The sequence below is a fragment of the Chrysochloris asiatica genome, unplaced genomic scaffold, assembly GCF_000296735.1.
Source record: "Chrysochloris asiatica unplaced genomic scaffold, ChrAsi1.0 scaffold00114, whole genome shotgun sequence".
NCBI lineage: Eukaryota > Metazoa > Chordata > Mammalia > Afrosoricida > Chrysochloridae > Chrysochloris > Chrysochloris asiatica.
The window spans coordinates 10,069,188-10,093,743 of record NW_006408632.1 but is presented as its reverse complement, the minus strand read 5'-3'; the positions used below and the strand labels follow the sequence as shown (position 1 = coordinate 10,093,743).

The window sequence follows — 24,556 nt, the reverse complement described above, 5'->3', positions numbered from 1 at the left end:
AACCTCTGAATTACCACTTCATTTCCTGGTTTTGATTGTAAATCAGTTCAGTCGCTCCGTTTAGAAGACTTTAACCAAGTCTGATTTTGTACCGAATTACCTTTAACTGTTTGATACCTAGAATATTTCCTTTTGCTCCTAAATAATATTTCCATTTCAGAAACATATCAGACCTTGAGAAGTAGGAAAAAAAACCCTTAACATTGGAGTTAAAAAGTGTTTTTTGCAAAGATTCTAAGTACTATTTACTTTAATGAAATAAAAGAATTTTTCTGAGGTTCTTTAATCTGTAAACCTCAGAATTTGTAGTTCATTAAAAAAAAAACCACATTTGTCAATATGTACTTGAAATTGTAAATTTAAGTAGCAGGGATTTTGGAGAATGACTTCCCCATTGAACTCCCTACTTGGTCAAAATGAAAGCAAACATAGGAGAAAAATGTCATAGAGGCACAATGGAGAAGCACTTGCGTTTGTCACCTTTGATTTGAAAAGTATGCATGTGAATTCTTAATCTTTTGGTCAGTATGTTTGGCAAAGAAACATAAGTGCTTACCTTGCTGTCTTTATTAGTGGGAATATAACCTTCATATTCCTGTGGTGACCTTATGTTAAATTAGGAGGAGTACCAGAGGCTAGAAATTATGACATGTCCTACTTGAGCACAGGTGCAGCTACGCAGGACTCTCTCAATATTATTTCACCCTGTACATCTGGGAGTTACTCCAGATCTGCCCCCTCAATATTCAGTCTGAGTAGGGTTGAAATAAATTTAACCTGAGTTCACTGGATTTTTGCACTTTATCAAAATCTGTTCCAATATTCTACACTCAAATTAAAATCTATTTTTTGATTCTCTGTGGCTTTAAGTTCATTAAATGTGAAATTGGCAGCTTGCTAAAGAAGGTCAGACTGATTAACTGTTTAAGACTTGTACATTTTCTGCTTCAGTTTTATTAACTGGCAACACCCTGGATGTGTTTTATATTTTGCAATTTTTTTTCTTTTTCTTTTTTTTTTGACAGAGTAAACATAAGGTTTCACAGGGAAAGACTTAACTCTCATTTTCTCTGGAATGTTAAAAATGATAGAAGTTGCTCAAATAGATGTTGGAATATTTTTATGCGAAGTTTAAAATTAAAAAAAAAAAAAAAAGGAAACAGGAAAGAAAGACATGTCTACCTTGTTATACCATCCGCTGGTGATTATGTGTGCAGAAATAGTCCCATAATGAAGCGTTTTGGAGCTCATTCAGAAAATTAGTCAACTTTGACAACATTAGGCGAAGTATTTCAAATCTAAAGAAAGGACTTCTCAGCCTTGTTCTGAAATGTGGCATTTGCTTGACCATCCTGATTTTTATGTGATAGGGGCCACCAAGTACAAACATGTTTAGAATATTTTAGGCATTCCTTTCTTCAGAATGAAAAAAATGACTAATTGGCTTATTTTCTTAAGTACTCAAAAGTATCCCATTTAGCTAATGTGTCTAAGAAGAATTGCCAGTGAATTTGGTATTTCTTTGATTTTGTGGCACTGCTGAGAGATCAGGAAGGTTTTTGGCAGTGTGGATTAGGCTACGTTTTGAATATTGTTTAGATTCGTTTCACAGGTGAATGCAGTTGTTTTCTTATTACTGTGGTGTAAATGTGGCACACATTCTGTGTGACATAGTAGCTTTCTAATTTATAGAGCCACATTCCTGTATATTTAGGGAATGTATACATTCACACATGAAGGATATGTGTGTGTGTGTTCCTCTGTCATATTCTTTGCCACAGTAGACAACTTAATCTGACAAAAAAAAAGAAAAATGTCATTTCAATCCATATTTTTACAATTTTTAAATAGTTTTATTTAAGCTTTCTTTATGTCCCTGTGTAAACCACTTAATAATAACATTTTTTCTAAACTCAAACCAGACACATTTGTATTGTGTGTGTAGTGTGTGTTTTCTCTGAGTTATGCAGGTCAGGTTTTTGTTAAGTATAAGATGATTTGCCTCATTGATAAATTTGCTTTCTTGTTGAGAAGCTCCACATCCTTGTAAATTTTGGGTGCTTACATTTTCTGGGGGTCCTGGGGAGGATACTAGCAACACTGTACATAATGTGGAGGGTGGGGATGGGGTTGGGAATGTATTTTCCCTAGTTTTCTCTCCTCTTTAGCACCCTAATAATTGTGCTTTTGTTTCTCCAACCACAGCCGAACCTCTTGAAGCCATTCTAACAGACGATGAACCAGACCACGGCCCATTGGGAGCTCCAGAAGGGGACCATGACCTCCTCACCTGTGGGCAGTGCCAGATGAACTTCCCATTGGGGGACATTCTTATTTTTATCGAGCACAAACGGAAACAATGCAATGGCAGTCTCTGCTTAGAAAAAGCTGTGGATAAGCCACCTTCCCCTTCACCAATCGAGATGAAAAAAGCATCCAATCCTGTGGAGGTTGGCATCCAGGTCACGCCAGAGGATGACGATTGTTTATCAACGTCATCTAGAGGAATTTGCCCCAAACAGGAACACATAGCAGGTAAATGAGAAGCAAGGAGAAAAACTGTTTGCATGTTTTATTTTCATTTTCAGAGGCGCTGTAGCCAAGCACTAAGGAGTAGTAAAGTGCTTTCTGAATTTCTTCATGTGACTGTCCATGACAGCCCTGTAATGTTAAAATAATCATTCCTATTGCTTACGTTCAGCACACAGAAAAATAAATATTTCCCACCACACAGGGTCCAATGTAGGCCAAGTAGGTACATGTACCTGACACCCTCTCTTTGAATCGGCTGATTCTGAATTTCTTTTCATTTTTCCTCTTTTCTAATTTTTTAAGTGTTGGCCCTTTCTACACCTAGCACAGTTTCCAATATCCGTTTCCAGGCTCAGTGACATGCCAGTACCATAGTAGCCACATGTTGTTGTTAAGTGCCGTCGAGTTGGTTCCGACCCATAGCGACCCTTTATAGGGTTTCCGAGGAGCAGCTGGTGAGCTTGAACTGCCGACCTTGCAGTTCAAACGGCTTTGCAGTCTGGCGCATTAACCCACAGTGCCACACCAAGACTCCATAGTAGCCACATAGGTATCCATAATTTGACCAGTGACCTGTTCAACTCAGAATGCTCATCAGCCTTCATAGGGGTGCAGTTAGTTTCCCAGGCTTCCCTGAAGTGGCGTGCGCTGCTGGTAAGGTGGCTTGGAGGGGGTAGAAAGAGTTAACTGAGCTTCAGGGCTAGCCTTGGATCCATATTGGCTGTCAGCCCATATGGGGCTGTAATTAAACACAGTCCTGTAGTAGGATGACACCGTGACCTTGACTTTAAGATGCCATTTTCGACTGGCCAGGCCAGAGTAGAGAGGGCAGTTGCTGAAGCGCACAGACATGCTTACTCGAAAAGTTTAAGGGCATGTTGGAAATTTCAAAAGGTTGGTTTGACAGGAACGGCTGCTCCCTGCAGCCTGCCTCCTCAGCTAAATGATAAATGCTTCTCTGTGCTCTCTCTTGTCTCTGATGTGGTTTTGACAGATGTATCTTGATTTTGTTTGTGGTTTATACAACCACATGTCACCCTTACAAATGTCCAGTCCAGACTTCCACTGTTTCAGCTGTAACACAAGGTTAAAATTCTCCTGGACAAATGCATACACATATTCACTAGCTCTCCCTCCTTCCCTTAATTTTAGCTTAGGTGTGTGAGTTTCTCAGCAGCTCAGGGGAAAAGGAATTAAAGGGTAACTGAGGGGCTTCAAAGACTTAAATTCCCTATTCTAAGGGATAAATAGCAATACTAGATAGTGACCCTGAAAACATTGTTTTTAATGAAACAACCTGATTTAACACATTAGACGAAATGAAGACAGATTCTTTGGTGACAGAAATGACAGGCCTACCAGTGGATGGCTTTCCTGTGTCCCCCCTCCCACATCCTCCCCCCCCCCACACAAAAAAAAAAAAAAAAAAAAAAAAAAAGAAAGAAAAGGCAGAAGGCTTGTTCTGTTTTAGGGAAGGGAGTGCATATGATCAGTTGGTACTTGATACACTAGAACTCATTTCTCCAACCTAGCTTGACCACAGAGTTGAACCATAAATAGGTAGTGGTCTTGAGGGGGTTAAATGTCATGTTTTTTTCTCTTCTTCCCCTCTGGAATTTAATCATTAAAATCAAGCGTGGCATTTTCTCTCCTTTTTAATGCTTCCTATAATGACACTCAGATACTTTCCATTTAGTTACATGAGAAACCTGCTACCAGGGAAGCTGCATTTACTAAGTATTTCGCTGGAATCCACCACAGTTTAAGATTTTCTCCCCTTCTCCCACTTCAAGCACCTTCCAGTAGAATATGGCAATGACCACTTCCATGTGCTGAGACTAGAAGGAAAACTAACTGAAGTGTAAGGCATGATTAATGAAGCAAGAGCAAGCGGAAGGGGATTTGTCGTCTTCGGAGATCCAAAGCCTGGCTAAATCACCAAATATGGAGTAACACTTGCGTGATGTAACATCGTATTTACATATTGAGCTGCTCGTTTAGAAGACAAAACACAGTGTCTGTCAAGCAAGAACTAAAACCACACTTCTTATGTCCCAAATAGGTTATTCTGTCTCAGATACCCAGCTCTGAAATGCTGTGGCCTGTAGAGGGGGGATCTAAAAGGTGGGGGGAGGGCCCTATTTCCTAAAGTTTTTTCCTTGTCACATTTGTGGATCTGGTTAGGGAAAGAAAATATATCTTAACTTCATGGTGGTCTTAAAAGTTATGCTTATTATTATTTTTTTTTTTAAGAATGAGCGAAAGAAAGATAAATTAAAATGTATTTTATTGATCTAATCGTACATCATTTTATTGAGAAGAACAGTTCAGATAGCTTAGAAAGTCAATGGGTGCATAAGTGCTGTGACCCAGGTGAGGTAAGCCTCTCTTGCCCGATAATTACAAAGCCTTGATTCTTTTCATTGTGTTTAATCACCTGTTCCCACTCTGGAGTTGGCTAGATGTAAATAGCATGGTCACATCCCAAAGCGTAAGTCAGTAACTAGAATCAGGACTTGTCATAATCCACAGTAATGAATTAAAGAGTTTCCTATGGTGAAATTAACATTTAACCATTGCACATAAATTACGATGCTCTGGCCTTCGGGTGCCCCTGAAGCTAAGTTCTGGAATACGGCTGTGTACGCCCAGTCCCTTTATCTAAGGCACAGTTCCAAATCTGCTCTTCTTTTCATGATGAGGAAGGAAACAATAAACAGTAATCATTCAGTAGATATTTGAATTGTGTCACTGAAAAGAAAGGAGAAGCAATGTTCTGTTTTAGGAAAGAGATATATTGATGATGAATCTTGAGAAGAATGTGTTTGGCAACCACATCAAAGGTAGTCATTTGAGGGCACTATGTAGGAAAGTCTTTATCAAGTGATATAAGTTGATTTGAGTTCACTGTGTGGTCCATGCCATTTTATAGCCAGGAAGCAGGGATTTAACAGTGACAGAGAATCTTACTACAATAAATAAAGCTTAGAATTCAAGGCTTTCATATAGGAGAGAGAATACGGTAGAGTTCTTTAACTCTGCAATAAGTTGGTATACATTTTGACTGTACACAGACCTCTCAAAGATGAACATTTTTTAGGGAGGATGCTTTTGACCTAGTGAATAGATAGGTTTGTATGCTCTAGCACCTTCTACATGTACAGGTGTCCATCTCCATTCACACATTGGACAGGTTATTATGATCTTTTCCCTTCTTTTTTCAAAATGTCTGATTGTAATCCATTATTACTAGTGAAATGATACTCATTTAACTGGAAATTAGCAGGTTATAGTGTGTGGGCCCAGTAAGTACATCAGTATGTAGTGTCAAATTTTCACCATCAGATAGCAGCAGCGTCTGACTAGCAGTCAGGGGCTTCCAGTAGGGTTTTGTTTTGTTTTCTAGTCTCATATTTTACGGTGGGGAAAATATTCATCAAGAATTAGTGAATGTGAATTTACTGTTGACTTAGGGGAAAGGCCAAAATATATGATCTCACATTGTCAGATTTGAGGTTTTGGCTTATTGAACATGGAAATCTTTATATTGGGTTTGGGCTGTCATAAAGTTAGCTTTGAAAGAATGGGAGAAAATACAATAAATCCTCGTAAAATGTAGTAAAGGCAAAAAAGTATAGTAAAGACTACTACTTACTGATGACATAACATATTTTCCATGAAAATCATGCGCATAGACATTTGTATCAGGATATTTGAAAATTATTTGTGAAGGCAATATAGCACTTATCTAGAGGGTGTTATGTAAGACAGACACTAACGAAGGGAAAAATATGAGGGACTTCAAAAAGGTTGTAGAAATGTGGAATGAAAAGATCATGGAATTTTTCCATGAACCTTTTGAACAAAAGTTCCTTGGTACTTTTTCAAAAGGGAGATAAATCAGCAAGTTACTCAAAGGTGAATCAAGTATAACATATTTATGCTTTTCAGACTTTAGGAGAGCAATTTATCTTTTCATTTTGTACCCATTCTTATTCTTTCTTAGCTCAGACTCAACCAGAGTATGTATGTGTGTGCAGAGTAATTGTAAGCTGCAACTATAAATTGTAGTATCCAAATATGACTACTTATTTGCATTTCTCTTTATCTGTGTGATTCTGGATAAAAACGACTGACCTCTGAAGTGAGTTTTTAGTGTGGCAGTGAAAACAGAAACTACAATAGAGTAGTGAAGTTTTTATTCACCTTCAGAATCCAGAGAATAGAGCCTATTGTTTTCTAATAAGTATCTCCCATTTTCAGAGGGAGCCAAATACATGTTTGTGGGGCCACTACCCAAAGACTCATGTTCATGAGACTGGGAGTCCAATATACACGCTGTATTTGTAAATAAGACAGAGAAAGGTTGTGAACTGGCAGCTTGGATGTTTTGTCAAAGTACAATGTCAGAGAAACTCTTTCTAAGACAAATTGTAAATAGAACTGTCACAGTGATTGCATGATTGAGCTGCAGAAGTGTCTTACAATTGTTGGCATTGTCAGAGGACTTTTGAAAGCTTAATTAAACACAGTGGACTGCATAGCTGCAAAATTTACTTCGAAAGCCAAAAAAAAAAAAAAAAAAAAAATCCAGGATCTAAAATGTAGAAGATCTTAAAGATCCCAAAGTTTCTTCAGACATTATCTTTCCAGTGACACAGAAAAGATGCATTGTGCATTTTTTCTAGTCGTCTTTTATAAATAATAGTTTTGAGAATAGGTCCACGTGATATGAAGATCATCATCCTGTGTGTGATGTGGAGATTGTGTTAGTTTTTCTGTCTCCTGCTGTTACAGACAGTTAATGTAAAAATGGCCTTTTATTGGAAACACAAATATGTATACACTTCAAGAACAGGAGTAGAGAAGGACAGAGTTTCCCTCCCATTCTCTGTGTTTATTCTCTGAAGGCTTGAAAAAAACAACAAAACAAAACAGTGCTGTAATTTCTTAAATCACCCCATTCCTTGTTGTCTTGCAAGTTACGCTTTTTACTTTAAAGGATCTGAAATATGTTTTGAACGCCTTCCTCCTATTGAATGTGGCATTTAATTGTGGGAGCTGCCCAGGGTCTGGAAAATGCTTCAGGGTGTTGAGAACACGCGGGCAGTGTCAGGACAGGGAACCTGGGCTCAGGTTGAATGCATAGTAATGGCACATTTTGGCGTCTTAGTGTAGTTTGGCTAATGTAGGAAGGTGAAATTTAGGGTGCTTAACACATGTGCAAATTTTAGGGAAGCATTTTTCAGATTTTCATGATTTCTTAATGGGAGTGCTTAATAAAGTGAATGGTGCACAGTAGTCAGTGAGAAAGGGAAAAGTTTGGCTTTCCTTTTGGGGAAAAGAATACATTTAACCGAAACAGTGAACACAGGGAGATGTACTCAGTGTTAATTTAATCTACTTTGGCTGGTCTGTTCACACTCTTTATTACACAAAGAAAGCATTTGACACAATTTACCCCAAGCCCAAGTCTGTTTTTACATACAGTAGTACCAGCTTTGTGAAATAGAAAGCATTTAGCATCAAGCTGGACCCAGCCTGGCACCTTGCCACTTTTTTAGCATGAGATTTAATCACCAAGGATCTTTAGTACCTTTCTGCTTGTTCAGATTTCATTTGGGTCATGACTATGTCAGTAGTGTTGTTATTACAAGGATTTAAAAAAAAAAAGAAAAAAGAAAAAAAAAGGTTTTAACTTGGTGTTCACTTTCACGTTATTTAAAATCAGGCAGGTTTTTATTTTATGTGTCAATTTGGAGGACGTTAATAAAGTTCATAAAATGTGTTCAGACTATATAATTTAATGGATAATGACTAGTATTTTTATTGTAATACAAATAGAAAATTGACCGTTATATTCTTCCCTCTGCTCTCTCCTCCTGCCCAGGTAAATAAGCATCCTTAAACTGCTTATCCTCTGTGCTTCCAGGGTACAGAGCACTGACTGGCCAATATCAGTAAATTTACCTTTGTAATTTGCCATGTAGTTTTTACAACAATGACCTAATTAATTTGCGCATAAGCCATATTATTGCTACTAGAGTCATTTTCTGTCACAAACTTAATTTCCAAGAAATGTAACCTGACAAATAAGAATTCTTTAGCTCTCCTCATGTGCTCCTAGAGACTAAAGACAGATTTAAAATAATAATAATTAGGGAGAAAAAAAGTCAGTGTCATTAAAGCCAGTATGCTTGATGCCAGACTCAATTTGGAGCCAGTAAATATCAGACTGTATTTCTAATCAGTTTTCGAATGTAACGTATTCCATACTGGGTTCGCTGGAATTCGTCTCTATGCTTTTTACTGGCCAGCTGCACTCCCTATGCATTTTTAAAAACATTTCAGGAAAGGCTTTTGCTGTTCTTAGCAGGGTTAGTAACTTGGGGTCTGTTTCTGAGCTCATTTGTCATTCTGCGGTGGCATTGAGTTAGGTTGGCAAGGGAAGGATTTGAGGCATGGGGGGTGGTGAGGTCACTTCTGATCCCAGCAGGGAATAGGTGAGCTTCATTTGCCTTTACAATAGGCGCACAGTAACTGCACCTTAGAGGAGCTCTCAGGTGCCGCTCAGATGGGCGCATGTAAATGCCCTGTCAGGTGTGGAGCAGGAATATTAATGCTTCTTCCACCACCGCACCATAATAAAGCTGTACACAGCCAGCTTAAAATGCAGCCAGTCTGGGGGAATTGTATAAAACTTAGATAGCCTAGTGTGAAAGGCAGCGATGTAAAAATGTTCGATATGCCATAGTTTCCTTTGATCTATAGCAAAATGAAAACATCATTCTGTTTCTCCTCTGAAGAGTTGTCCCCCAACTCTGCCACCTCCCAATTCACCACCAGAATTTCTTTTTTATTTCATGTGCTGGTATGGAGAAATGCGACATAATTTGTTTCATATGGTTAATTACAGGCGCTTGAATATTTAAGATTTTAAATAGCCACAGTTCTAGCTTTTCTTGTTAAAGTATGTGATTTGAACAAAGGGAGTACATTGTAAATATTTGTGGTGATTTGAAACACCCCCTTTCTCCATTATACACACACACACACACACACACACACACGTGCACACACACACGTAGTTTAAATCCAGTGCTGATTTAAAGGACATCTGTACCTTCATTTATACTATCTTATCAACTCGTCAACAGGAACTCCATTAAAACATGTTATCATTGTTTTTTTTTTTTTTTTGAGTCCACTGTTGCTTGAGGTTTTAAAGAAGATTTTTAGAAATGTGTTCCCTTAGCAGAATCAACAGCTGTCAGAACCAGTTGTGGTAAAATCCACACAACATACAAAGAAAAATACACGTTTCCTGAAACAAAACACTTGGAGAAATCAGCTGCCAAGAACTCGTGAATTAAGAGTTTGTAGACAGGGACCCAGAGTGTTTCATCTCTCACTTCCCTCTGGAGACCGATCTGAGCGGATCTGATGCAATGCTGCTGGAAGGTTTACCTGGACAGATTGCTCTGAGGCAACACGAGGTACACAACTGACGTGTGTACCTGAATGAGGCTGAGCTTCTGCTTTCTCCCTCTTCTGTCCTCCTTATTCTGTCTTGATCTCTTTGGGTAGATAACACACCAAGCTTGTAGAGTGCTAAGCAACAAATTATATCCATCTAAAGGTGAGCCCATCTGGTTTAAGCATCCTGGAAAAGTGGCGAGAAGGCGCATCGCACACTCTTTTTCAGATAGGGTTGGCAGCGTGTTATTCAGAACAGAACCGTTCTCTGCCAGGGAATTCCCAATGGGAACCTGGAACAGGTATGTTGATGAAGGGGATACCTGGGGACCTATGGTCACTCACAATGAGTTTTTGTTTGTATCCTCACTGTTGTTAGTATTGGCATTGCACAGTTACACCTACAATTGGATCTTAGTTTTAGATAGAGATGAGCCTACTAATTGAAAACTACCATTAAAATAATAATAATAAAGAATGGAATTATTGTTAAACCTGCAAAGGTGTTTTTTTTTTTTTTTTCTCCCCCTTTTTCTTTCTTTCAAAATAACACACAAAAAAACACAGGCGCTGCTGTGTCCTCCACTCTCCATTCTATTTTCTTTTTGAACATCATAGAAAACCTAAGCGTCAGGGCATTTAAATTTACATTCATCAGTTCATTTTCTTGATATGTAATGATGCATGAAAAAAACTACCCCAAAATAGCACATCTGTTAATTTTTAGGGAATTAAGGTGTAGCTTGGATTCTTCCCTTAGTTGGAGCACAAAGCATTACATGGCTTGTCTGATCTTTTACGTTTTAAATATGAGTTTCTTTAGGGGGAAGAAAACCTGAAGCATTTTCCTTTACCAGCTCAGGGGATGCCATAATTTATTTACACTTAGGGGACAGCCCACAATGAGCCACTAGCTTTGATTTGAAATACTATGCTCCCTCCCCTACTAATTCTTTGCGTTCACAATTAAAACAATACATTAAGCAATGTGGAAATTAAAATTTTACAAGTTTCTCTTTCCTTTTCCATGCCACCCCTATGATTAAAAAAGCATATATATATTCCTTTACATTTAACAGCGAACAGTCACTGGCTACTGAAGAATGATGTAAAGGCTGAAGTTGTTTTTTTTTTTAAATAATAAATCTTCACCTTCTCATGTTATGTTTTTGTTATGTTAAGGGGGAAAAATCAATAAGGAAAAATTTAATTCTGATAAAGATACTCTTGGATCTTTGAAAACAACGGCTGTCCTTTTAACTCAAACATTTGAGCAGCTTCAAAGACTATGTATTTCTTCTGATCTTGGAGCTGTGTGACTGGTAGCAAGAAAGAAAAAAAATCTTATTCTACATACAAGTGGATTGCTTAACAAGTCAGCACAGACACGTACTTGTTTGTACAATAGAGATAAAAAAAAAATCCTGTATAAAAATAATTCAGCTGCTGACAGCAGGCATTGTTGTTGGGCCTGTCCTTTGTGCTTGTCCCAGCTTTGGGTCTTCTCATTTCCTACCTACTTGGTGCAGTCTGTTGCCTGCAGACTCCTGACCAGAAGTTAATTGCTATATATTAAGCGTATAGGTATTGTACTTGAAGAGACTATCTCAAGCCTTTCCTATATGCATCCTACTCTGCTTTCTGATGTGATTGCAGTGTGGCCAGCAAGGGGGTGGCAGGCAAACGCTTTAATAGGGAAAATAACTTGAAGGCAGTTAGGGAAAATTTGGCCTTCAAGTCCCATTTGCTCTGCAGTGTAGCATTGGTTTCTAAACTTTTGTTTTTAATCTAATTCTGATTTACCCTGTCACATCCCATATCAACCCTCAGTGAACTCTACTCATGTAGAGTAACATTAGTGTCAAACTGAATTGGTCAGGACTGTGGACCTGTGACTCATACAGATGGTTGTGGATGCGGATACATGCAGCTCTGCGTCCTAGTCATTCTAATAAACGTCAGAATGTGGCGTGTTTCTGAGCAGGGCCCATGGAAAAAGAGACTCAAGGAATCAGGGATGGTACCTGAAGTTTTCTTCTCTCTTGCTTCCTAGATACACCCACATTTCAGGTAAGGAAGGCACCTGAGATTGGGAGTGGGTGTGTGGGCGAAGATGGTCCATAGAAATTGTTGGAATATTTTCAACCAGAGTTCAAACACCAAAGCAGAAAGTCCTTTGGGTCCAGCAGCTGAGAGGAAGCATGGCACAAGGTCTTTCTAGGCTGTGGTCCCCAGTCGCACTTGTACACTTGCAAACACTGTGTGCTTTCTTTCACCTGGATTGAGGAAGTTGGAGTAGGAGGGAGGAGGAGGAGGAATTGATTGGGAATTCTAGCACTAAGTTTTTTTTTTTCAATGTGATGAGGTTAGGAAGGTGTGATAGTTAGGATTTAAGGAAAGGATGCTTTTCCAAACTTAATTGGGAAGCAGGCAAATCCAAATTCCCGAGACACTCTTAATAACGAGTGGATAGACTGGGGCTAGGTGGTAGGGTGCGCATCACAACTTTCTGTGCGTCCACTGATGTGTGCCTGGTTTATCCCTCTTGGATTAAATGCTGCCAGTGCAGAATGAAAGGAACCACCAGAAGATAAATACCAAACGCTGGATTTTTCACCTTAGAAATAAACCAGAGCTCACTCGCATGCTTCAGATTCCACTCCTTTCTTGCTCTTTTCCCTTTGGAAGCAGAAACTTAACATTAATGCCATTCTATGCTGATGAAAATGCTGTTTTTATTCCATAGTGTATGTTTACACAGGAGACGAAACTTGAGGGGAAAAGGCTTTTGGGGAGGTGGTGGGAACTGTTAATCTGTTCTGTTGGAGGACGGCACAGTATTGCCTATGAGCAACTCTGGGCTGTTTTTGATAAATTACCATGTTTAGAGATAGGTTTGGCTCTTAAGGGCTTAGTTTTATGAACAAAGTCCGCAACGATGTTTGCAGCCTCTGTTTGTCTCTTAGTCCCTTTGGCTTGTCTAGGAGCTCTATGTTTAGTTTAAGCTCAGTCTGGAAGATATAACAATTTTGCATTAAAAAAATGAGGAAATCATAGGAAGAAAAACCCTTTGCTTTTTGGATGAATCTTACTGATAATTTGCTAAAGCTCATTTGAATTTTAAGCACTTCTTTAATCTTCAAAGGCTAAATTGCTTTATGAATATGCATGGTGTGGGCAGACTTCAGTTCATTACCTAGTTGTAAATTCTAATGACCATTAGGTCCTTCCAGTAATTGCGAATTGTTTTGCATTTTTGATTGGCCTATTAACATGTACATTCGGTGCACATCAGGCTGGCCTGTCAGCCTGCTGAAGGAGAAAAAAAAGGTGAAAATTGTTTATAGCACCAAGATTCTTAGATTTTCAATCTTGCAAAATTGATGATGTAAAAAAATTAAAGCAGTGTTTTTTCTTCTCAAGATTGAAAGTTCACCAAGAGATTTGACATATTTAATTTGCATGATGACTTTGCACTCCTTCATTAATGCAATTTGCATATGAAGCTGTTGTTAATCACTTTTGATCATGTTTTGTGTATTAGCTGCCTCAGTGGCTCTCCTCCTCGGATGCCCCAGTAGAAAGGAGCAAAATGATGCATCTTCTTGCCAAGTTTCCTTTAGTGAATTGAGGAATTAGAAGTCTAACCTTGAGTAATTACATATGTTTTATCCGTTTTCTTTTAATGTTAAATACAGTTTGTGGAAGTGTTGGCTGGAAATTGTTCTCATTTGGGGAGAAGACTGTACAGTGTTAGTGTATGATTGAGACACATCCAGATACGGACAGAAATACGAGTATGTATTGGCTGTTTCTGTTCCCCCATGTAAGCAAGCAGTTGGGCAGTTTCATTGTTAACAACTGGATGGCAGAGAGACTCACATATTCCAGTGTATTAAGACATCAGGCTTCTCCTGTAGAAAAGAAGGCTTCTAGAGCTACAAACTTTTCTAGCAATGTCTTGAGCTTCTTCTTTTTTAAAAATGTGACTAGCCTCTAAATGTTATGGACATGGGTTTAAAGAGGAGGACTCTTGTATCTTTTTGAACAAGCTCTGTCGGTCCTCATGTAGTCACTAAAGTAAATCGTGCTCTCTGGACCCTTCGGTCTCTCCTTCAAGGTCCCCAAGTACCCTGGCTACAAAAAACAAGGAGCTAACTCAGGGTCTCTGATTTTTGAGAGCCTGTGATTTGGGTGTTAGCCTATGCTGTTGAATCACCTGCCCTGTATTATTGATGTTGGTCTCTGGTTTATGAGTTTATCACTGGTTAACAAGCTGAATCAGGGCACTGAAACTGATATTCTGATTAAAAGGAATGCTTAATGAAAGAAAATAAATTGTGATGGAAAAAGAGCAGTGTGTAAGAAAGATAACTACAATTTTAACCTCTGAGGGACCCTAGCACAGGCCTGCCGTGACTCCCATCCATACCATGCTAAAAGCATGCTTCAGTTCAAAGTTGTTAATATTCAGCTGGGAAACAGTATCCAGAACACAAATAAATTATTAAGTGCATGAACTTTTTAGGCAGTAAGATGAACTGATGGGGTCCATCTGTGAGATCCAGGGGCTTTTTATTTGTGTGTGTTGAGCGATTCTGCCCTCTCCGACTTCACAGCCTTTGGTCTCTGGCCAACTGCATGCATAATTGATTCCACACGCACTATCATTTTCTTGATGTAATTGCTTTACTAAGATATGAAATCTAATGGATAATCTGCTATTTGCAAAAAAAAAAAAAAAAAAATGTTCAGACTTCATATTGGGGGGCAGTGGAGAGGGGTATTCACATGACCTGGCATTAAAAACAAGACAAAACAAAGGCAAAACTAACTTATGTACTCTGTTTCAGTTGTACAGACTGTGGCTGAGAAGATCTTTGTGACATATGGAAGCTAGTGTGTAAATCTCTCTCTTTCTATCTCATATCACCTTCTTTCATTCCTTTTCTCTCTCTGTCCTCCCCATTTTCCCTCCACAACTTTACAAGACAGGGATCCTAACAAGGTAAAAAGTAAACAGTTTAGTCATCACAAGCCTTATTATTCAGTCTATCCAGGAGTTTTGCCATGTCGGTTTATTTAACTTCCAGGAATGTAAACACTGACATAGCCCCAGAAGCAGCAAGAAAGATTACAGTATTAGAGTTAAAAAACGTGAGCATGGAGTAGCTGTGCTTTATACTGAGCTATAATAACATTTTGCATTGAAACATAATGGTAAGTCAAAACCGACTGGAAACTTCTGCTTATATGGAGTACAAATTTCATTCTAATAGATTAGGATCATCTAGTGTACCCAGAGTCGATTGCTGTATAATGGAGAAACTGCATAAATGTCAAGTATACAAATAATTCTCCAGGAAGTCAATGAAAAGTATTAGAATTTCTTAAGTCACCATTAAATTTTGTTGGTGGGACAATCTCATTAGCTCCCTCAGAATCATGTGTGGCATTGCATAAGTCCTCCGAAAATGTATTTTTGAGAGAATTTAAAGACATTGAAACATAGTTTTAATCCAAACCAGTTCATGCTTTAAATGTACCTTAAAAAAATAGTACTGTTTTTCAAAGTACTTAAAGGGAGTTGGAGGGGTGGGAAGCATATAAAGGGAATTCATCTCACTGTGGCAAACTGTTTTTCAAGTAAAGTCATAATAATGAACAACACATGATCTGAAATTTGATCAGCAAACATATACTTATGCCAAGGAATTTTCTTTCCATTTTTTTCCCCTTTCCTTTTCTTTCTTTTTTTGCCATTCACATACCAAGGTTCTGTAAATCAGTAAGCCAGGCAGAGAGTAAGGAGGGGACCAAATTATAATACTCGAAATAGCCCAGTTAAGCTGTCTTTTTGAAGAAACATTAACACCCACTAACAATAACCACCAAAAAACACCCCCCTCTTTTATTTATTTATTTATTTTGCAAAATTGGAAATGACAGAATAGTTTTAAAAGGAGAAAAACAAAACATAAAAACAAAAAACACCTTCTCATGCTCAAAACTTCAAACTATTAATAGACCACCAGTGAGCTAGACTGTCTTTGTGCCTTGAAATGCAAAATGAGGGAAATAATTAGCAGAGGAACAAAATTCTCAAAAATTGAAGAACTTCTGTGATTACTGGGGGTACAGTGAAAAGAAAATGCAAATTTCTTCCTGATCTTAATTAGATTGGATTGTGCAGTGGGTGTGTTGGGTTTGGGGGGAGGGGAGGGGAGGGGGCAGGGCCTGCTGGGGGTGAAGTGAAAGGCTGAGTGATGTGGAGACAGGTTAGATGGGGCGGTGTGTGGGTGGAACAAAGGCATCCTCAAGGGCTGGAGTGGAACAGGGTGCTGTTGGTTGACAGATGTTGCTGAGGTTCGAATCCTGAGCCCTCCATTTACCTGGGATCATTTCCCTTTGGGATTAGAGGATTTCATTTGCCCTTTGAGGGGAGGGGTATATGCTGAAATACCAGCGGGAAGCAGCCTGTGGGTAACTGTTTTCCTGATCATATGGACAAGCTGTGTAATACATTGTATGGCTTGTGTGCTGTGGTCATTAGCTTCCCATGGTGGTGTCCACACAGGACCCCCTCGACCCGAAGGCAACACTGCTCCTGCCACCCACAAACACACTTCAGAGCTTACCCTGGTTGAGCTGAGTTTTGCCAAAGTGTATGTAGCAAGTTTCTCTGGCTGGATGCCTCCCTTGCGTGAAATAATAAAAGCCCTGGCCAAGCAATGGCTTATGAATTTATTTTCCTTTTATTAATATTATTTATTATGTATTTTATTAATTTTTTTTAAGGGAGACTGTGTTCTTATTTGATCATTTTAGTTATAATTAATACATTCTGTACTGGTTGTAAAAAAGTACGCTTGCATTTAATTGCAAGTCAGGATAAATTAATGGATATGATTAAAATAAAAAAAATAGACTCTTAAAATATTCTTATAGGGAGCAAAGGAGGGGACAGTGCCAACATTTAATTTCTTTGCTGAGTGAGTGTCAGAGGTGGGTGGGTGGGGCGGCGGACAGGACAGTGTGGATCTAAAAGGATGTGTCTGAATGTGCAGGCAGGTGGGGACATGGGAGAGCAGGGGCAGCTCTGAGCTTGCTTCTTTTCTTTAATTTCCGAGGTTGACAGGAGGGGCTTAAGTAAAGTGGTCAAGTCCATCTGCTCCAGAAAAGGTGGTAAAGAAAAGAGGTTAGTGGCAAGAGGGAAGGAAGGAGCACAAAGGGAAAATTGTACATCGGGAGCATTGCTCTCCACGGCCGTGGTGTAGCCAGACTGGTTTAGCAGACAGAATGATAGATTGTTTTGTCAAGGGTCCCAGGGTGTGCCCTGAACTTGAAGCACTTTGTTTATCTTGAATAGAAAGGGAAAAGCACAGACATAATCGATGTCTAGTTTTTTAGGAGCTCGAAAGAGGTAGGAGAACAGAGAAGACTTGGGGAGGGGAAGGGGCGTGGGGGAGGTGCAGCCCCGGTTGTGGCTGTCCATTAACAGATGAACTTGGCAGAGGGCCAGGCTTTAGATGAGAGCGTGTCAGGGCCCCAGTGCAGCCAAGCCTTTTCAGTCCTTTTTTTTTTTTTTTTTTTTCTTTTCTTTCTTCTTCTTCTTCTTTTTTTTAAATACCTGCTGACTGTACATCAAATACTCCCAGGTCTTTTGGCTAAAAGCAAGAACAACAACAACAAAAAAGACAGCTCAATTTTTTCCCCCCTCTGAACCAGTTGAGGCCAGTCTTTTGGCTGCACACACGGGTTCTATCATCTTTCCTGGCTCTCCATTGGGAATAAAAGAGTTGTGATAACGCCAGTAACCCGAGGGCTCTGGGATCGGAAGGGTTTGGTGTGCTCAAGGCACAAGCGTGTGTGAGCACGTGTGCAGGAGTGTACTTGTGTGGGGTGGGGTGGGGCGGGGCGGGGCGAGGCCAGCTGAGCAGGTAGGAAAAAGCTAAAAGGTAGTTTTGTTTTTTTCTCTCTTTAACATGTTAAACTCCTTGTTGGAAAGGACCTGTGAACTAATTTGTTGGTGTCTGCGAAAGATAACACAAGAAAAGCCCAGGTTAGGCCGCTGGTGGGCAAAAGGTGCCCTTGTTGGGAAAATTAGCATTTCCAGTGTAGGCCTGATGGCAAACTGTCTGTTTGGGCTTGTTTGGTTCTCGATTATTTTATCATCTTTGGTCTGTTTCGGTGTGTGTGTTTAGTTTTTTGTGACATTATGCATTCACTTGCTGGTGTTGGCAAGCAAGAGTCATTGGCCCAATAACTTCCCGACATTTTTAGCTCTTTTAATGTGCAGTCTTTGCCCTCCTGCCACAAGTGAAGCTGTGATTGAATTTCCCTGTAACTTACTAGCAGGAGACTTGTTCTGCTTCCCACCAGATGGGGTGCTGGGCCTGAAGCCAGTTCACAGAAACCCACCAACGGACATTAGGGCTCCCAAGTAGTTTGGGGGTCTGTCTGAAATGCTTGCTATGAACACAATAGAAAAATATTTTTCCCACCCTTGACTTGAAAAGGGTACCTTTATGAACATCCATACAATATACGGGAAAATAATGTTTACTAACCCCAGTCTGAAGGCTCGCAAGGAAAGTGGGAACTTCACTAATAGTAAATAGAAACTGCTAACTGCAAGGTCGGTGGTTCAAACCCACCAGCAGCTCCTTGGGAGAAAGATAAGGTTTTCTGCTCCCATAAAAATTTACAGTCTCAGGAACTCTAAAATGCAGTTCTCCCCTGTCCTATAGGGTCACTGTAAGGCAGAATGGACTCAAGGCAGTAGGTTTTTGGGCTCATCCTGTGCTGGTAAGAAACGGAAGAGAGGCTAAGAGGCGAAATAAATTGTATGTTTTATCTCCTTTTCCTCTTCAACCTCTGGTTACATGGAGTAAAATGGTTTGGATAGTGAGTGGAGAGTTGCTGCCATTTCTGGTTGTATGACCTTGGGCAGATTTCTTCATCTCTCTCAGTTTTGGTTTCCTCATCTGTAAGCTGTGGGAATCGTATGACCCACCCCGTGTGATGCTGTAAGAATTAATGAGAACATGGGGGCTTTTGGCTCAGTGCTGGGCACATGATAAACCCTGAACAGAAGCCAGCTACTGTTAGGATTATTATTCATGATTTGGGTTCTGTTTTATTTGTTTGTTTTTCTCCTAGAAGAATTGGGGGTCTGAACATAGCTCCCCTGGGTGTATGGTGAGCAAGTGGGGATGAGAGAACAGGAGGGCAGGAGAGCTTTAAAGAGTCCAGAGCCTCTTTCTTCTGTCTCGGGCTGAGCTGTGTCTGAATTTGTGGGCAAGAATCACTGGGGGCACCACTGCAGACCTGTTGAGGTGGGTGGAGGAGGGACACTTCGTATCCTGTGGCAGCTCTCTTATTGGTTGGGATTCCCTCTCCCCACCGACATGTGCTATGTCTTGAGAGTGTACATGTGTGTGGCATAGTAACTCCAGGTTCAAATTCCTACTCTTCCATCTACTGGTTGGCAATTGGGCAAATCTCTTTATCTTTCTGAACATCAGTTTCCTCCTCTCTGAAATGGAGACAACCCAAAGTACCTCCCTACCTTATAGACTTGATGAGAGGAGTATAGGAGAAAAAGTGCATCAGATACTTCCCATGCAGGATGGTTTCTGAGAGCTGCTATTACCAACCCCAGGAGGGAACTACTCCTACTGGCCCCATTTGGCAGAGGAGAAAATTGGTGCTCACCAAGGGTTAAATAGCTTCCCTGAGGATTCAACAATTATTAGTGATTCAGGCATTTGACTTTGAACCATGACTATTTTCTGCAGTGGGGCTGGGCCCTGATGGGGTAGGAAGCTCTGGTGTGGGCAGTCAGCCTTCCCCTGAAGGGTTCTGTGGTCAAGTTTTTTAAATCTTCTGGGAAAGAGGAATGTTCGTAGCCAGTCCCCAGGAAGCTGTGCTGGGCACATTGGAGCTGCTGGCTAAAGTTGCAACATAAGGAATCCTGCTTTGCAAGTTGTGAGTCGCATGCATGTCAAGAGTGAGTTGGAATTGGAATTCGGGTGAAAGTCCTGTGAAGAGAAATGAAGGAGGTTTACTACTATCTGTGTGTGACTTGAGTAGGACTCAGCAGTAGGCTGACCAAGAGACCTGACTAGGACTCTGAAGGCCTAGTGAGATGCTGGCTTGCAGCAGTGCTCCATTGTCTTTGGCATAAAGGCACTGATTACACCTTTAAAGGGTGGGAGAATCAGAAGTTAAACTGTAAGGAGAAAGTGTGAATGTCTGTGTGTGTATGTGTTGGGACAGAGGGTTGGTGGGGATGTTAGGTGTTAGGGGGTAATAATTTGTTCCAGAGAGATTTTCATTTCTGGCTCAACAAGAACTGTGGTCAGGCAGATCTGGAAGGCAGGCTAGGAGACTTGAGGGAATTTTTTAATGGAAACTGCAGTCAACAACTCCATATGATCCACATGTAGCTTTCCCTGAGGCAGGTTTTAACTGCATGGTGGCCTTCCCAGGTCACTTCATGGGCTTCTCTGACACCATTAATATTTGTTGAAGCAAGACCTGAGGCTTGTCTCAGAGGGATTACATAATGTATTCCAAAACCAAATGTCACTTTATTTTCCTTGCATCCTTTTGCATCGACTGGGCCACTGTGGACCTCCACTTCTACAGATTCCGAACCCCTCAGTAGTTAAGAAGTACCGACTGTGTGTGGAGGCTCCCATGGGGAAGCAGAAGAGTTAGCGTCAGCCCTGGTAGGTGTCAGGATGGAGCCCTGCTCACTTGGTAGGTCCTGCTGAAACCATGGGAGGTTGTTCAGATTCACCCCAAGAAGGCCATCAGAGAAGCAGAGTTAGGTGGGCCTCTGCGGTGGGGGAAGGGATGGAGGTGGCCACGGAGAAACCATGTAAGTAAAGAACTCCAACTTTTACCTTGCTCTGGGACTTGCAAGCCTATCTGCGATGGATCTCACTACCAAGTCCTTGCCTTTCTCCGTCATCTCTTTTACTGGTCCTCCCTGCTGTCTCTATATACACCTTGTTTAGGAGTAAAGTGGGGGGTTCCCTGGTCACCCCCAGAGGAGAAGCTCTTAATTCTGTTTGCCAGGATGCCTTGACCAAAAAGTCGAAATAGCTAAAGGAAACCCATTTTAATAGAAGGATATTGTAATGTCATGATGTATATGTGTGTGTTGTATAGGTTTTCCAAGGCTATAAATCTTTACGGGAGTAGAAAGCTTCATCTTTCTCCTGAGGAGTGCCTGGTGGGCTCGAACTCCTGACCTTGTGGTTAGCAGCCCAACACGTAACCACTAAGCTACCAGGGCTCCTTTAATACCGTGATATGTTGTTGTTACGTGCTCTGAAGTCAGTTCCGTCTCACAGCAACCCTGTATAGGGTTTCGGGGAGCAGCTGGTGAGCTTGAACCGCTGACCTTGTGGTTCAAACCGATCTTGCAGTCTAGCACATTAATGCACAGTACCAGGACTCTAGAACTCCATTTTCCCCTCTAGTCTATCCTCCTTTCCTTTGCAAACAGGCCTGATCTCTTCTGGAAGCATTTTGTTTCTTTTTCTTTTTTGGTTCTGACTTTGTGAAGGTAAGCATGTATTTAATGTCCCAAAGGGCAGGCTACTGACTCTTCATGCCAGGTGCCTGGATGTGGCAACGCCACAATAAATATTGAATAGTGAGAGCAATGGAAATTTAACAAAGCCATAACTAAGGAGACCACAGAGGGGCAGCGGACTGGTTAAGAGGCTATTGGATGAGCTGGGTAGTATTTCTACTTCAACCTGATTGAAATGTCGACTGAAAATCAATGCTGTTGACTAGTGATAATTTACAACGTTCCTGGTGCTAAGTAGTTCCCCGCTTACGAACGCGTTGGCTGGGCAGAGATTAGTGCGGGGAGTTGTGTGTGTCACAATGAATCAGACGCATTATAGGTCAGCCCTTTATTTGTTTCATCATGACTTTTACACAGTTGTCATGTAATTTATGGTTGCTTTCACGTTGTCAAACATTTTCATTGCATCTTCTTCTTTAACACATTCCTGACATAGACACGCCGCCTTTGAAGGCTTGGTATTGTTTCATAATCCGAGAGGAGGCCTATAAACCAGCAAATTACACTATCTTCAGGGCTAATCTAAATGCGCTGCAGATTAAAATCAGAGCTCATTTGTCCCTGATGCAAATTATTAAGTTCTAATTATAAATATCCATTTAATTATCCCATACGTTTTTATTTTGCGGACCCTTTTGAGCACTGTTGTCTGCGACAGGGGGGAGGTGCATAAGAGACAATCTGCGGTAATTAATGTACACTTCCAAATGGTAAAGTATAAACATATGCTGTTTTGTTTGTCTTATTTATTGATTGATTAGATGTATAGAGACTTTGGCATCGGCACAATCCAAAGTTAAAGTCCTTTTAAGAAATGGAAACTATTTAAAAATCTTTAGGGGGAGAAGAAAAAGCAAAATAAAGCTAACCAATAAATAGTTTCCTGCTAGAATACATGACCCTAAAACTGGGGATTCTGAATTTGAACAAATCTAGATCTTGCAGAAGTTAAAGGTGAGACCGTATCTGTTTTGTACCTAGAATGTGAAATCATTATTTAAAAAACCCCCCACAGAACTACATCCTCTTTTTCTCTAGCTTTATTTACTGTTATCCTCTACTTAGAAAATAGCAGTGTGTGCCTGTAGTTTGAAGATACTCTAATCAAAAGCATTATGATAAACTATTTTCAATTACCAAATAATAAGATAAAAATTTGTAAAGGTTTTAGAACTAGATGTTTACCCTTCCATGAAGGCAGTGGGAAAATGACCAAGACTGGCTTGGGGAAGACTGAGGCCTTTGGGGCATTACAGAGTTTTCTAGAATAATTAAGGAATAGAATTGTGACTTTTAATGGTAATTGAAAGACTCTGGCTTGGGGACCAGGATGTGTTCTGATGTGGATTGCTTTTCATCCCTTGGCATTTTGGATTCCTTTTTATCCCATGGCCTTTTGGATTCCTCAGGAGTACTGATGTAGCATTGTAGGATAAGCACTGGACTGCTAACTGCAGGTTGGCAGTTCAAATCCACCAGCTGCTCCTTGGAAATCTTATACAGGGTCGATATGAGTCGGAACTGACTTGAGAGCACTTAAGAAATATCTAAAACAGGCAGCATGGACTGGGTGGATTGCTAAGCCGCCATCATGTGCTGCCACACAGTGACCACCACATCAGGTTCCCTACTTCCTCTTCCTGCTCTTTTGGGAGTCTCCTTGCTACATGGGGCTCATTTGCAAAGAGGGCAGCATATTTTCTTGATTGGCCTCAAAGACAGAAGAATGGTAGTGATGCATGACCTTTCCGTTGAAAGTTTAGCACTAGCTTTCAAATTGTGGTAGTGGTAGTGGTGTGCTGTGGAGTTGGTTCCAACTCACAGAGACCCTGTATAGGGTTTCCGAGGCTGTAAATCTTTACCGGAGCAGAAAGCCTCATCTTTCTCCCGAGGAGCGGTTGGCAGATTTGAACTGCTAACCTTGTGGTTGGGTTAGCAGTACAACTTGTAATCCACTGTGCTAACCAAGGCTCCCTTAGCTTCCAAATTACTGGAAGCAAATTTGAAATAAGGCACAATGGAATGGTGATAATTCTTGGAAGTTTCCAGGCTTGTAAGATTTCTCCATCTTTTAATTATTGTAAGCTGTCTGTGTGTGTGTTTTTCTTCAAAATAAACTCCTAAGAATGTAATACATATTTTATACAAGCTTGCTTTTGGGGACAACTAAAATACGTTTGAAAAAGAAATCAGTTGAATTTAAATAACCAGGTATTTTAAATTCAGAGAACTGGTTGGATTGACTATTTTCCCCTTTCCTCTCCTCAAATGTTGGCATCTCTATATGGACATACCTACATACTCTGAATTCTTGCTTGTACATCTAATGCAGTATGTTTAAGAATAATTCTGTCTCTGTTAGTATACTGAAGACATCATAAATTGAGGGAGAAATGTTCTTTTATTATTATTATTATTCATTATGTAGGTAAAAGCAAATGGTATGCTCTGGGACATGTAATCTTTGCTATCAGTTTTCCAAATTTGGTGTTCTCTATTAAGTTTTAACATGGATATTTCTGTTTTCCACACTGTCCACCAAATCCCATTGATATGTGTCATTAAAATGGCTGTAAAACAGTGTATTCAGAAAGCATGCTTAGAAAGAGCTTTCCTGTGGATCACGACGATCTAAAACTTTATTTTCCACGTGCTAAGAATAAGGTGGGGGGAAATGAAACGGTTGTGAAATTCTTGTTCTTTGTAGGACACAAATACTACTGAGATCTAGCGTCAATTAAAAAAACTATTGATTTCAATGGCTGCCTCTTTAATTTATACTGTTTTGGAGATTTGTAGTAGCAGTGCTGTATTAGAACATTGATGACCCGCTGTTTCAGCTTTTGCCTGTTGTTCCTATCTCTGAGGCAGAAAAAGGAAAAGAAAAAGTTTAGTTTTAACACAGCCCAAAGGCTGATAATGGACAGAATGAATGAA

The 24,556-nt window shown here is 40.1% G+C and overlaps 1 protein-coding gene across 5 annotated transcripts in view; it reads left to right on the top strand.

Annotated features, from left to right (window-relative positions):
- BCL11A (B-cell CLL/lymphoma 11A (zinc finger protein)) overlaps nt 1-24,556 on the top strand; it is a 110,807-nt gene that overhangs the window by 4,858 nt on the left and 81,393 nt on the right. For all 5 annotated transcript variants that reach the window (XM_006868027.1, XM_006868026.1, XM_006868025.1 and 2 more), the window contains exon 2: nt 2,206-2,535. In XM_006868027.1, the coding sequence (XP_006868089.1) occupies nt 2,206-2,535 (330 nt within the window). The remainder of the gene's footprint in view (nt 1-2,205; nt 2,536-24,556) is intronic.